Source organism: Dermacentor andersoni, chromosome 3 (assembly GCF_023375885.2).
Source record: "Dermacentor andersoni chromosome 3, qqDerAnde1_hic_scaffold, whole genome shotgun sequence".
Lineage (NCBI taxonomy): Eukaryota > Metazoa > Arthropoda > Arachnida > Ixodida > Ixodidae > Dermacentor > Dermacentor andersoni.
In genome coordinates, this window is record NC_092816.1 from 188,963,155 (window position 1) to 188,977,575 (window position 14,421).

At 44.1% G+C, this 14,421-nt stretch overlaps 1 protein-coding gene across 1 annotated transcript in view; it reads left to right on the forward strand.

Moving 5' to 3' along the window:
• The window catches only part of LOC126524417 (3-oxoacyl-[acyl-carrier-protein] reductase FabG-like), a 51,888-nt gene extending 37,766 nt beyond the window's left edge, over positions 1-14,122 (forward strand). Inside the window, exons 7-9 of the mRNA XM_050172736.3 lie at positions 2,466-2,502; positions 5,289-5,352; positions 13,798-14,122. Of these exons, the coding sequence (XP_050028693.1) occupies positions 2,466-2,502; positions 5,289-5,352; positions 13,798-13,956 (260 nt within the window). The 3' untranslated portion in view covers positions 13,957-14,122. The remainder of the gene's footprint in view (positions 1-2,465; positions 2,503-5,288; positions 5,353-13,797) is intronic.
• The last annotated feature ends 299 nt before the right edge of the window (positions 14,123-14,421 follow it).

Here is a 14,421-nt window from a genome sequence, read left to right on the forward strand (position 1 = left end):
CTTAGCTGTGTTACAAGCGTTGGCGCATCAATAGGGCACACTTCTAACGTATCAGTGTAAACGTGGCCACTTTTGTTGCCGCTCGTGATTTGTTGCGTGCCCACAATTGCAGACGAGAAGGATCAAAAGGCGCCTTTTTTGTCGTTGTTGTTTTTGGCCAAAACCATTATGAAGCCTACAAGTAATAAAGCCAAGGTAAGTTTAGTTGTAGCTTTTCTTTTTTTCGTGGTAGTGCGGAAAGTGATGAATGGAATGAAATGGGGCATCTGCTTAAATATGTTGGATGCAAACAGACCACTTGGTATGTCTTCAAGAGTCATTCGTGTAGCATTCAACGGATGGTAAGCATGATTTGGAACGATGGAATTTTTTTTTTAAGTGTTCGAAAGACACATACTGATACAATCCAGTTATTCTTAGAGAAATGGCAGAGCCACAACCGCATTCCATGAACCTTCACACCACCTTTTACAGACAGAAGATTTACAGAGCTGCTTATCATACACGCATACCTTCCTATCGTCACCTCTGCAAGATGGGATTCTGCACAAATCTGGTTGTGCCCTCTCTTGCACTGGTGTGTGCGTGTGCACTTATTGCCCCTCACGAAATTGTTTTGTATCTGCTACTGTAAAGAACTACATGATTCTTTGTATCACTTGTTCATCAGATGCCCTAAGTCATCCCTCTTAAATCTTGTACTTAAGTAAAAGAAACTGTAGGATCCAGTCTAACATACCTGCTAAAAAATTTGAACTAATGTCTGACCATCAGCCACAGCCAATTTTTTGTAAAGTACATTTCCTCAGAGCATAGGGCTTCCTCACTAGTGCCATTTCAATATATTTAAAAATCAAATCAAGCTTAACTGTCACATTTATTAAGTTTGATTGCACCTACGTCTACCCTCTCATTAATGCTGTAGAATTCGTCAAGGTTTCCCGCTTTGTCCTTATGGATTAAGAATCCTAACCCATATTGCTTCTTATCTGGCAGACCTCTATAGCAGAGGACATGGCTGTTATTCAGCAACGTATAAGCCTCACCAGTTCTTCTGACCTCACTAAGGCCTATATTAGCAATGCTGGGGTGCAGACAAAAAAACCTCCACAAAGGCTTGACTACGGGGCCGTGCTTTTTGCAATGATAGTGCGAAACAAGTGGTCTGGCTGATCCAGATGCGAGTATGAACAGAGCAGTCGGGCGGGTCCGCATGACACTAGCTTCCCGCGCTATGCATATCTTGAGACTTAAAAGTGTGAGACGTAATGTCAGATCAAATTACCATATTTATTCGCACAATGATTGCACTTTTTTGACAAAACAGTTGACGCAAATTCAGGTATGCGATCATTACGCGGGTTAAATTTCCCGAAAAAAAATAAAATATTTTGTTTTTCAACCCGCGTTTGCTGCGGGATGAACACAGGACAAAAAATAGGCGGCTGCCGCTATATGTAGTGCGGGACACCAAAACAAAAGTGGCGGCGGGTGGAGCGAGCCGAGCGCGATTTTTTTTCTTCTCGTGAGTACATTATGTGCATTGAAACACCTTCTTCCATATCAGTAATGAGTAATATTGTTAATATCGGCAAGCTTACGGCAATAATGTAGCCATGTCCACTTTGAGGGGACAGAAACATGGGCGCGCTTAGCTGCCAGTGACAGAAACAGATGGCGGGCATGCTGCAGAAACTGCGGCATTTGTCTTCACTACTATCCTAATATGGCATGTTTCCGCTAAGGGTGGGTGAATATCTTAGCTGTGTTACAAGCGTTGGCGCATCAGTAGGGTACACTTCTAACGTATCAGTGTAAACGTGGCTGCTATCGTTGCCACTCGCGGTTTGTTGCATGCCCATGAGTGCAGACGAGAAGAATTGAAAGGCGCCTTTTTTGTTGTTGTTAAGCACAACCATTATAAAGCCTACACATAATAAAGGCAAGTTTGGTTGCAGCTTTTCTTTTTGGCATGGAAGTGCAGAAAGTGATGAAAGAAATGAAATGGTGCATCTGCTTAAGAATGTTTGGTGCGTGCAGACCGTTTGGTTTGTCTGGAAGAGTTGTTTGCGTAGCATTCGACAGATGGTAAGCGCGATCATTATTAGCTAGACTTTGCACACGACATATCGCTGCGGCAAGTTCGGGGTGCGTTCATTACACGGGAAATAAAAAGAAATCGAATTTTGACGACAAAATTAAGGGGTGCGATCATTATGCGAGTAAATAGGGTACATGATGCATTCCAATACTTCTCTTTCATAAGTGGTGCACTACTTTTTGTCCAAAATGTGAGCAGTAAGAGAAGTTTCTGTAGTCTTTTCGGTGTTGCCTGCTATGTATGAAACAGAGTACAGTAGCTGTTATCATATACGCTGAGTGTTGCAGCACGTTTTCTAAACCCTCTATGCAGACATTGAAGCATGTGGTTTTAATGTCCATATGACTTTTTTTTTCTGTTTCAGAGCTGGCTGCTGATGGTGTCCGGGTGAACGCTGTGAAGTATGGATACAGTTACTTCTATAAGTGTGGACGTGGGTTTTAAAATGTTTTAAGTTATTGGTCCAGTCTAAATGAGAAATCAGATCGGCATTTCAGTGATTTCAAATCTGCTTGATAGCTGCAGTAGTTAAAAAATTATTAGTCATGGCCCCAATGCCAAAGACTTACTCCATAAAGTGATGTGGTTTTGATTAATTGGAAAGCATTCTGTAGGTAAAAAAGCAGACCAATATTTACTGCAAATACATTTTCTTAATTTTCACTCATTCACAAGACGAGGTGCTTACAACTGAAACATTTTATTGAAAGGAAACAAATGGGTACACAAAAACAGAGTACGATGGCTGCGCATGCGTGTCAAGTATCACAGGTTAAGTCATTTCAAAGACGACATTAAGAGTTAAAGAAAGTATAACTATCAAGAAACTTGAATTCCTTGTTTTCATTGACATTCAGATTATCTTCAGAAGCACTGACCAGATAACCCATGAAATGGCAGAGGCCGTCTACATAAAGAAGAAAGGAGATAACTGCATCAGCCACCCCTCGGTCTTGCTACATAAGGAATTCAAGTTTCTTGGTAGTTAGACTCTGAAATTATTTAACCCGTGATCCTCAACACACATGTGCAGCCGTCTTACTCCGCTTTTGTGTACATCTTGGTTTCCTTTCAATAAAAGTTATCAGTTGTAAGTGCCTCGTCCTGTTCACTCTCTTTGTAATCATTCTTGTGCACTTTTACAGTTACAATATGCAAGTAAACAAAGTAGCCCAGTTATCCATTCTTTCATGTTATAGTAACGTCAAAGAACAGAGTAGCAAAACTGTGAATCGCAAAACTAACTTTTTATTGGGCAAACTTGTGCCTACAAAAGTAAGTGATACTCGAAGCACAATGATAACATGGCTGTGGACAGTACGCGCACGGGACCCGCATCGGATTCCACATGAACTGTGAGCCACAGACACTATCCCACATTGTTCGCTTTTCTAAGTGCTGCGAATGCACTGTCTTCACTAATGGTGACATTGTAGATTTACCTACTCTCAAAACGAGGTCTAAACAGCAAGAGCCCACAGCTGCATGGATAGTTATGGGAACAAGTGCTGGCTCATCGTCTACAGTCTGTATGGTTTGCTAAATCAAATGGCATGTACACTATGCTTGCGTCGTCATATAGTCTATGGCTCTATGACACAGGGCATTACTTAGTTATTACTAAACTGCCGATGCAGTATGGGACTGTGCGACACGTTGACGTCTTCTATGATCCAGCACAATCCGAACACCGGCATGCAAGCCAGCTCATTTGATCCTTGGGATCAGTGCGTCCTCATTCTCACCATATGATCTGGTAACGGTTGCACTTTGCTTTTCATACACAATTCCGGTTTCAAGCTTATTAAAACAAGCATTGAATAACCACTGCTTACGATCACGGTGTGATCGACAAATAAACTTCGAAACAGGCCTCGTAGACGAGCACTCTGATGGCACCGTCGGTGCATTGTTGCACTAGAAACAGCCATTTGGAAAACTCCTCTCAGCGTGCTGGTGTGGTGAGCCAGTAGCAAGGCCAGTTGCGTTGCAAACTTCATCAGACCATCCCCCAATTTCTAATGTGAAGCATTCCTCGCCTCATTCTTGGCGGGTTGCATTAAGTAGGTAGGTTCCTGTGTCGCCTCACTTTAAGAAAAATAAAATGTGTGACCGATGTGGAAATCCAATCTCTGCCGTCGAGCACAGCAGCCGGGTGCTCTAACCATTAGGCCAGGATTGCACACGATTCTCTCGTTTCAAATCCAGCCAGCTCTTTGAAACATTCGGTGCGTGGACTCTGTGCCACTTTGTCGTCATCTTTGTGACACTTCATGCTTTGAGGTGCTGTGTGAGACTGCACCATCTCCAGGATTGGCCTGCTTTGCCCAGAACTTTCGCATTAGCAGCTTATGCTATGCAGAGATTGTACAGCATTGTACAGAATTCGATTGCCCAAATGAATCAATTTTTGATGTTTATTTGCTGAAGTACAAATGCTATTCTCTTTTTAACATGCGCCACATGAAATAGCCATATGTTCATACGAATGTGCAACATGTAGTCAGTGATGATGTCACGATGCGTGTTTATCTCGCTTGTCGTCCACTACATATGTAGAACCCAACAGTCGCCATGTCGCAGGCTCGTGCCAGACAGCCAGCGTAGGCACAATGCCATTGCCGTCATACAGTAGTTCACAACGTGGTTGTTGTCATGATGCTATTGTGACACACAAATACGTTTGCAACCCATACACATAGCCACTCAAATAACAGAAACATTTGGTATCATTTTGCGGAACATTGATTCCCACAGTGTGTGAGATCAGCACAATTTTTTATTTTTGTTTGCAGTGTTCTTATTTAGTCATCTTAGGTGGGAAAAGTGGCAATGAAAAGGTACAACTTTGAGCTTGCAAACATAATCAAGATTGCGGCACTTGCGGATGGGAAAGATGAGATGGCTCCTTGGACTATGGTGTTTCTTCATGATTTTGGGCTCCTTTCTCGCCATCCTAGCTCACAAAAAAATCTTTTCGGATGCTTAGAGTGCATTTTCAGATCAATCATTTTCATACAGCGTAGGTTAGATATTGCAGTTACGAAAAGAAATGCTTTCCAAAAATTTACATTTTTTTCGAGATTTCCACGCGTTTAAGACCCACATCCCTCCTTCTATAACAGGCTTATGCTGTGCAATCATTTGTGTTATAGGTAGGCCATCACTAATGCCTTTTCTCTTGCAGCCCAGGTGTCATTGTCACAGAGGTGCACAAGCGAGGTGGCATGAGTGACGCCCAGTACTCACAGGTGAGTTGTCAGTGGTAACAAAGAAAGGCAGATCCAGATATGTAGGTAGGCCTCAAGCATATAGAGTGACAAAATTGGTTACAGGCATAGCTCACTGTATTGGATCCCATTCACAACATTGACATTCTGTTTTACTGTGCACGCAAGCTTTGTCTTAGATGGTTTGCCTTCAAGATGGTTTTGTAGAACTCGCTCTTGGTGCATGCACACTAGAACATTTTTTTTTTACGAGTTTAACAAAACAAAATATGTCATCTGTAACACAAGATCATCACACTTTGCATGTGACACTGAATTTGGGTGCCTGTTGTAGTTTTTACATTAGGTATTAGTAACCACTTTTTAATTAATTAACAGCGATAAATATGGGCTGCCTTGCTGCAACAGATCTTGCAAGTAAGTAAAACACTGCGATTGTGAGCCTGTTCCATGTCCACTGCAAAGTCAAGGTCTCTTTCTATGATGTACAATTATTTCTGTCCTGTCCTATACTTCCCAATCTCATCACACCAACTAATTCTCTGCCATTCTTAACTGTATTTGGCTCCACTTGGCTCCCTTATTCCTACTCCAATAGATGCTTCAAGGTGCTGACAACAGAGAGGAGGGGGACTCGAGCCCCTCCCCCCCTCAAATTTTTCCAGGGGCCTGTGCCCCCTCCCAGAGGTTAGCAGTGGGGTCAGCAAGCGTCATGTCTTCTTTTGTGCGGTTTTGGACAAATGAACCGAAGAACTACAGTTGCCTGAAAGTTCAAAGAACAGCACAGTCTTAAATTGCCGTGGCTACATAGATTTGTCTCGCAACAACGAAAAAGGCTGACAACACCAAGAGCTTTAGATCCATTTCACCATCAGAGATTCCGACTGGCAATGGCAGCTCTTTGAACGTCTGCCATTCTCAGTCTCTGTGTGGAATCAAGTAAACGGCGGCTTGATAAGTGCAGGTGTTTCTTTCATCCACATTCTCTTCTAAGACTCTGAACCCTTCCCGAACACCCAAATCGGCTCCTTACTCGCAACATCAACTACAAATTGCCTTTAAAGGTAAGCTTAGCAGAGACTACATGTCATCCTTGTGAATATAAAGGAAATGTTTATAACAAAATGAATGGGACTCTGGGTTCCATAATAAACTTCACACCATTAAACCCATCTTCAGCGAATAGAGGAGTGCGAGACACTGGGAACAGTTCTACAAGGTGGTCTTCTGCCGTTCAGGAATCGGCTAAACACACTTACCCACAGCCACCTCTTTAGGGGAACCCACGAGTCTGTGAAGAGTGCTTGGACAGCTTATCACAATACATTTTGGCGAGTTTTTTTCGGTCTCTACCGGAAGCCATCATTCCTTCTTGCCTGGGTCACCTTCGCGACTGTGGCATGGCAGTCTGTTAAGCAGCAGTTCCGGCACTTCTTCTTCTTCTGCGTCGGATTCTGAGAATATATGTCAACCAGAGCAATTGAAATTGAAGTCAAACCTGCTGCCAACTGTGATAACCACAACCACCGTGGGACAAAAAATCAAGCGCGTCATCTAGATCCAGAATCAATGTGGCCATTAAACTACAGACTCTGCAAGCGACAGCTGCATATTCCGTGAATGATTGACGTCACTCCTGCTCTGCTCATTGAAAGGTATGCCAACATTGTAAGGCACAGCCACTGGAGAAAAAAAGTTAATTTTCTCTCATTCGCCCGCAAGTGTGTCCCAGAGCACGGTCCAAGCTCTCCTCTCCTGCAGACCTTGAGAATGGAATGCTCGGGCCTATTTGACTGTTCAAATAGGCTCGAGCTCTTTGAAGGAGACGAGGGGGAGAGAAGCAACTTAGCGCATGCTGCGGCACCTACTCCCTTTCTCAGCACCGCTGCCAACTGCTAGAATTTTCAGGCCATGTTATAAAAGCATGCCCGGCATGCTGCATATCTTTAGTATTTGGTTTTTCAGATCATGCTTCAAGCAGCGAAGTAGATGACCCCAGCTTATGGGAAGTTGTGAAGTGTGAACATTGAGCTCGTATGTTAGGTGTTGTAAGCTTTGGTGGCTGAGCAACAAATGCTTATTCAGTATTGGTAGCTGAGTGCGAAGCTTTTGTTGCTTCTGTGTGTGTTACTCTACTGTTTTCGAAGTGTTATATAAATCGAGTTCTGTGTGTCACCATGTGTGTCAATCACGTGTGTCATCCGTCCATTGTCTGCAATTCTGTCCGTGGCAGGTCCCACGCCAAATTAGTGTGCACCTCAAGGTAGGTACCGAAGTGAAGAAAGAAGCTTGAACATGACCTATTTGTTTTTTATACATACAGACTGCAACACTGTTAGCACGAACAAACGATTGCCGCACTTCTCGCGTTTTTACAGCAAAGCTGTTTACCTCTAGTCCTCGTATGAGTGAGCCGCATATGTCCTCTCATAGGGGGGTGGCATCTGGGCTGGCTAACATCCACATAGTGAACAAATACACCTTGCAGCAAAGCCAACTTTATTAGGAATGCTGATCAGGAAGCGGATGTATCTCTTGTTTTGTCAAAACTATTCCCCCCCAAGATATGACAGTTGGCCCCTCAGACGACTATCATTATGCCGAGTTTCACTTACTTTTCATAATTAGGTAGTTCACAGTGAAGTTGTGAATTTCCAGTCTGGTGTCAATACATGGGCTTCTATGGGAAGGAAATGGACTGCCCCATGTTTGTCTGCTAGGATAAAACTAGTTCTTCCAAGTTTCATTAAGCTAATTAACTATGAAGTATGCTCAATCGCAAATTACAAGCAAATGTATTTTGTTTCGTGCACTCCTTTGGACCGCACTCTTGTCAATTGTTTTGTTTCGTGCATTCGTTTGGCTTTGCTGTTCAACCACGTTCAAACGATGGATTGGGGGCAAATTTGGGAGCAGGACAGCTTCGTTGACGTTCCACTTGCACAGAGTGGATTGGCCCCCAATTTTCTGTCTTAAACCCAGAACATGCTAAATGCAATACCTTCCTGGTATTGCATTTCGGGAAACCGCAAAAAACAATGGACAGATATCTCAACAAGAACAGACCTCCCAAAGAAGGTGACGAAAGGACATGCGATCCACCTGGCATGGGACCTTCAGTGTTAGCTTCTGAACCAAAGGGGGTTTGCCTTAGCAGCACAGGCTTGACATCTGCCACTGTAAGCACTGTCTCCACATGCGTGCGAATTGTTATTTATGATCCAGTCCTTAACGTTGAAGCACAACAGGGCCTACATTACCAACCAGCTTGGAAGCATGCATACAAATGGCTTCTGTATGATGCGTCACTGGACAAGGAGGTATTTTGTGATACCTGTCACGCTGCTTGTGAGGTGAACATTTTTCTTCCAAATACCTGCAGGGATAAGGAATTTCATTTGAAGTTCATACAGGATGGGTTTCCTAACTGGAAGAAAACGCTTACGAGATATAAAAGTCATGAGGACTCTAACCTGCACCATGTGGCCATGATCAGAACCACATCAACAAAAGTGGGGTGAATGTAGCAACTGCTTGCTTAATTGGGTAGCAAAAAGAAATGGAACAGCAAGGAGAGCTCTGATAGCGACATTATCTTCAATGCAGTACTTAGGATGCCAGGGATTGGCAGTACGTGGTCATGAGGATGCAGAAAGTAATCTAAGACAGCTTCTGGAACTTCGTGCCAATGACATTGCATAACTGCAATCATTGCTTTCTCGAACCAAGTACAGGTAGCTCTTGCTCGACATTTTAAACGGAATGTTAGAAATTTTGGTTCGTGATGTTCTTTGGTCACTCACAAATGAGGTTTGTGAAGCGAGGCACTATGTCGCGATCATGGATGAGACAGTGGACATATCTGCCAAGGACCAAGTGTCGATCTGCTTTCGTATTGTGCAAAAGAACTTTGAAACACGCAAGCTGTTCTGTGGATTTTCTAAGACTGCAGACAAGAGCGGCCAGTCTTTGTCTTTCTAAAGGACCTCTGCCGTTTTAGCCTTGCCATTGACAAGTCCCATGGGCAATGCTATGATGGCATTGCAAAAAGAGGACAGCACAATGGGCTGCAATCCCACATACAACAGGAGCCGCAAGCACTGTACGTACACTGTGTAGTGCACATGCTTAACCTGGTGCTGCAGGACATGAGTGAGAAAGTGGAAATGTGTTGCTATTTCTTGGCCGTGATATCAGAAATGATAACCTTTGTTGCATGCTCTCCAAAGTGCCTATATATGTTCCAGGCATTTCAGAAAGATCGGAGCATAAACTTGTGGAAATTTTGTCCCACGGGGTGGATCTTAAGGGCCACTTCTCTGAAGTCGATTGTTCAGAACTATAGCCACTTGACCTCGTTTCTTCATGGCCTAGCATTAGAAAAATGTAACGATGCAGGAGCCAAAGCCAGTGGATTTTTTTAAATCTGTCAAAATTCAACACATACTTCATCCTCAAGCTCCCGACACTTTTCTCACAATTAGAAACAGTAAGTACTGCATTGCAGAAAACGGCGCTTCGATTTGATCAAGCAGAAAAGATGATCAAGGCCATCAGGGAGGGTTGGCAGACTTGGGAAGGCAGGATTTTGCTGATTTTGGAACGAGACACTTGCAGAGGTGCGTGAATTGGAACTGAATGTTAAAGGGAAAGAATCTCCTGGGCCAACACAAAGGATGCATAACAGTATGACGATAGATCTGTACCTCTCGTATTATTTTCACACGAAAAAAAAGGGTGCGAATCGGGTCCCTGCTCACCCCCAGAAGATGGAAAACTCTGCACCAATGATGCGGACCACACTAGTTTGCTGTCTAATTCGTGATGCCATCTTCATGAAGAACTCCCAACTCGTGAAGGGCACTCTACAGCCTCAAGCTAAAAAGTGGCTTTCACTTATGACTGGCTATGACAAGTTCACCTCGTGGGAAACCCATGTGATGAGCTTTCCCACCCATCTTTCAACTTTTGTGACCCACCTTTCATGGGTTTTTCCTCACTTTTAAATGGCATATGATGAAAGTAGTCTACAAAAGTGTGTTTCACTTTTTGTAACGTAGATGGCAGTGGCTGTTTGATCGTCTGCGCAAGATTTTTCACACTAGATGGCAGCTAGTCATCTCGATATGCTTCCTGAAATATGGCGACAGGAACAAAGCAACCAGGAGATTGGTCTAGGTGGTGTGAGATTGTGCAATTCATAGGGCCACATTTGTAGTGGCATCGGAGCTCTGTTAGTTAGTCTTCACTACAGCATCAGCAGGGGAACACTACTATGCGAACAACCTTCTCTACGAAATTCTAACAAGGGAAGTGGGCAGTTGATAATAGTAGATACGCAACTATTCCTTGGTATTCTCTTGTTGTCGTTCATGTGACGGAGCGCTGGCAGTAATGGGCGCTGGCAGTAAATCTTTTTGGCAAGTCGCGTCCACATGAGAAAGGCTGCGAGAGGCTCAAACTCTTCCTTGCAATTAGTTCCAAGTTTCAAAACTGTTTCAAAATCTGTTTGTGCTTTCTTTCGCTCAATTTCGATGCGATATTCAAATTCGGAGGGTTGAAAACCATTACGTACAGCTCTTTACTCATTTTTTCTGGAAAACTCTTCAGCTTCCCTTTAATCAGCCTAACGGGAACCTCGTCTAGTCCTGTGGCTGTGCGTTTAGGAATTTTATCTTCAGCTTTCATCCAGTTAAAATTTGTCAGCACCAGCTCCTTCTCCATCTGGTTGTCTTTCATGCTCTTTTTTTTCTTCAAATAGAACTTCGTCATTGCCTTGGAAAGATTTGGCTGTTATTTTCGGATGTAACTTAATGCCACCTCTCCTTCCAATTTGTTTAAACGTTCACCTAGGATATGTTGCTGTATTGTTGTTGACTTCCTGCCTAATAATATTATGTGGTTCCAAAATATCCTAAGTACGGCCTTCTTTTTCTCATGTATTTCTGACAAATAACTGTTACTTTCACCTTTTATCTGTGCTTGCACCAGTATTTGAACCATAGAGTTTTTGTCCCGATATATTTCCCATTCACTGGCTACTTCATCCTGTGGCAACTGCGCCTTCTTTCTCTGCTCTGGGGATGCTTTCTGTCGTTCAGCAATCGCTTCTCGTATCTCCCAGTTGCACCAGCTTTTCTGTTTTTTTCCTTTCCAACGAACATGTTTCTCTTTCCATATTTCTGTCGTTATTACACTTAGAAGCTAACTATATTCTCACTCTACTTGGCCATTTGCCAAGTTCTTCCTCGACTCTAGTGACTGTTTCTTTTTCAGCATTCAAATTTGGTCTGTTCATTTTGCACTTCTTGCTCTCTTTCCCAACTACATATCCCATTTTCAGAATGATGCATTTATGGTCACTCCCTATGCTGCTATACCTTTCCTTGTCAATGACCATTTCTCTCAACTTATCATAATTTCCTTCTGGCATCTCACAGTAATCAATGGTCGATTGCCGGTTTCCCACTTCCCACGTGATCTGCCCTTCACACTTAGGCGTTGTATTCACGATAACGAGGTTATGTTGTTCGCAAAGGTCTAGCATTGACTTCCCGTTGTTGTCGGTATAGCCATCTAAATCCTGTATGTGGGCATTCATGTTGCCCAATATGATAATTTCGGCATCATTCCCGAAACCCTTAATATTGGCATTTATGCATTCCACTAACCCTTTATTTTTCTCTGCAATGATTTCCGGTCCACAAATATGTAATGACTAGCCAACTTTTTCTTTCCAACTCATTGTACCTGAATTATTTCCGGCCCACAAATATGTAACGACTAGCCAAGTTTTTTTCCAACTCATTGTACCTGATAACCAGATGCTCTTGACATTTTGAATTTACTTTTTTCCATTTGGCTCCCTGATGGATGAGCATTCCGACTCCCCCTCCCTTTCTTTCCGACTTAGTTCTGTTGCACCCTTCCCAAACATAATTCTCAATCACTGCAGCTTTTCCGAGTCTCTAAGGTTTGTTTCTGGAACTGCATACATCCCTATTTGTTCTCTATTTAACTACTCCTCAATCTCTGCCCACATTTCCTTTCTTCTGCCGCCCTGCATGTTTATGTAGCCTATTGCATGGCTAGCTCTCATTCTTGCTTTCCTCCTTTTTCTGTTATTGACGGCGATGCTATTCTGAGGTTCCCTTAGGGGTCCTTCTTCATTACTCCTACTCTGGCCTCCTGAGCGCCCGTAAGCCCCTAAAAAAGCAACAGCGCGACCAGCAAGTCCCCAACCCACTTTTCGTGCAAGCCTGAAATTGAAGTGGATCCCGTCTCATTCAAAACCACACCACCTCGCCTCCCTGTTTACTTCAACAACCTCGAAACCTTTCTGTCGACTCGTTTTTCATATCGCCTCATTAGCAGCCACTACGGCTCCTTCTACGTGACTGTCATGTACAGGCACCTCCGGCACTGTGCACACCACGCTCTTCACCTGAGGGGATAATTCGTACAAGTCGTCCACGCCCCTTTGCCGAGCGCTGGGCTAGTCTTGTCCCTTTCCTATTTAGGACGTCATTTAGCCCTCCTGCTACAATGACAAGGTTGCGCACATGGGCATTTTCCTCGAGCTTTGATTTTGCTTGCTCGATGACAGAACCCTGTGTCTGCCCTGGAAAAGTCCCTACCGCCTCTTTTATCGCCTTTCACCCTCTCCACAATTGCTTGCGATCACCTAGCCAGATTTGAGTCGCCGGCGATAATCACCATTTCACTCTCTCTTGCCTACCCTGCTTCCCTTTGTACTTTTCCGCATGATTTGGACTCGACAATAGGCACTGACCCCCGCGCTCGTGCTTTTCGTGTGTGGCGGCCTCAAGCTATGTGCCACTTCCAGCTAACCCCTCACTACGTTGCACACATTCCACGTGATTTGCTGACAATCCCTCTCCTGTCGCCTCGGGGGACTGTTCCATTGTCACGGCCATTCTCGTTTGCAATGGCGGCCCTGTGACCCCACACGATATGCGCCATCTTGCGGAAACTGTCTGCAGCGCACGCAAAACCGGTATGCTGGAACGGGCGCCGTTCACAAACCTCTCGTAATATTCTTACACTGTGGTTGAGGTGAAGCAACATCGAAAGCACCGCTATTCGAGCATTGAAAAAGGCTGCTGTCCTCACTGCAGCCGCCTAACTTCATACTGCCATTTTTAAAATCCAAGGGAACCAGACTTTCGCTGCATTCTGCCAACCAAGCCCACACACACAAGAACAATCTTTATGGGAAGCTGGCACAATCAAGTAGTTCAGCATTCACACCAAAATCGTAAAACAGCTGCCACCCATCTGTGGCACTCTGTAAATGAAAGAAAATAGTTATTGTTTGTGCAGTTTTTTAATGACCATGCAATTACTTAACACTCAATGTACACAAGAAAGCTAACCTCCACAGTGTTGACACAGTGCTCTTTTCTGGATCAGCCTGCCAACCGTGCCTTGATGTTGCAATCGCAGTTCCTGGAACACTGCAAGACGACCCACGCCATGGGTCGCGTGGGCACCGCCGACGAGGTAGCACGTTCCATTGCCTTCTTGGCCTCGGATGACTCCTCGTTCATTACAGGCCAGACGCTGGCCATCGATGGAGGACGCAGCATCATGTGCCCGCGATAGGTCTCCCCACGGTACTGCCAACAGCATAGCCCCGAGTCCTCCCTTGCACTTTTTATCACACCTTAGTGCTCAAGTTTATACAACGGGGGCATCGGGCATTTGTTATCCCGGTGTGAGCTATCTTGTTGTACGGTTTTCGAATAAATGCCTATATCTTGGAATAAGACTGCACTCGTATTGCTTGATTATGAAAAATTGCTGTCAATACAACATCTCACCATGAGGCTGTGCCTTGCTGCCAGCATTTGCCACTTAATTCTTAAACTTCACAGACACATATTTCAAACTAGAGTAGCAGGGTAGTCCGGTCACCACTGATTTTCTTGGCCATGCGGATGTGCACCACAATAGATGTGGTGAAGCCCCTGAGCACGGAGAAATAAACATTTAGGAGTGGAAACTCCGCTATTTGCGGCAACCAGAAAAGGTTAAAAGCCCGCGGAGCAACTATCATGCTGCCGGTAC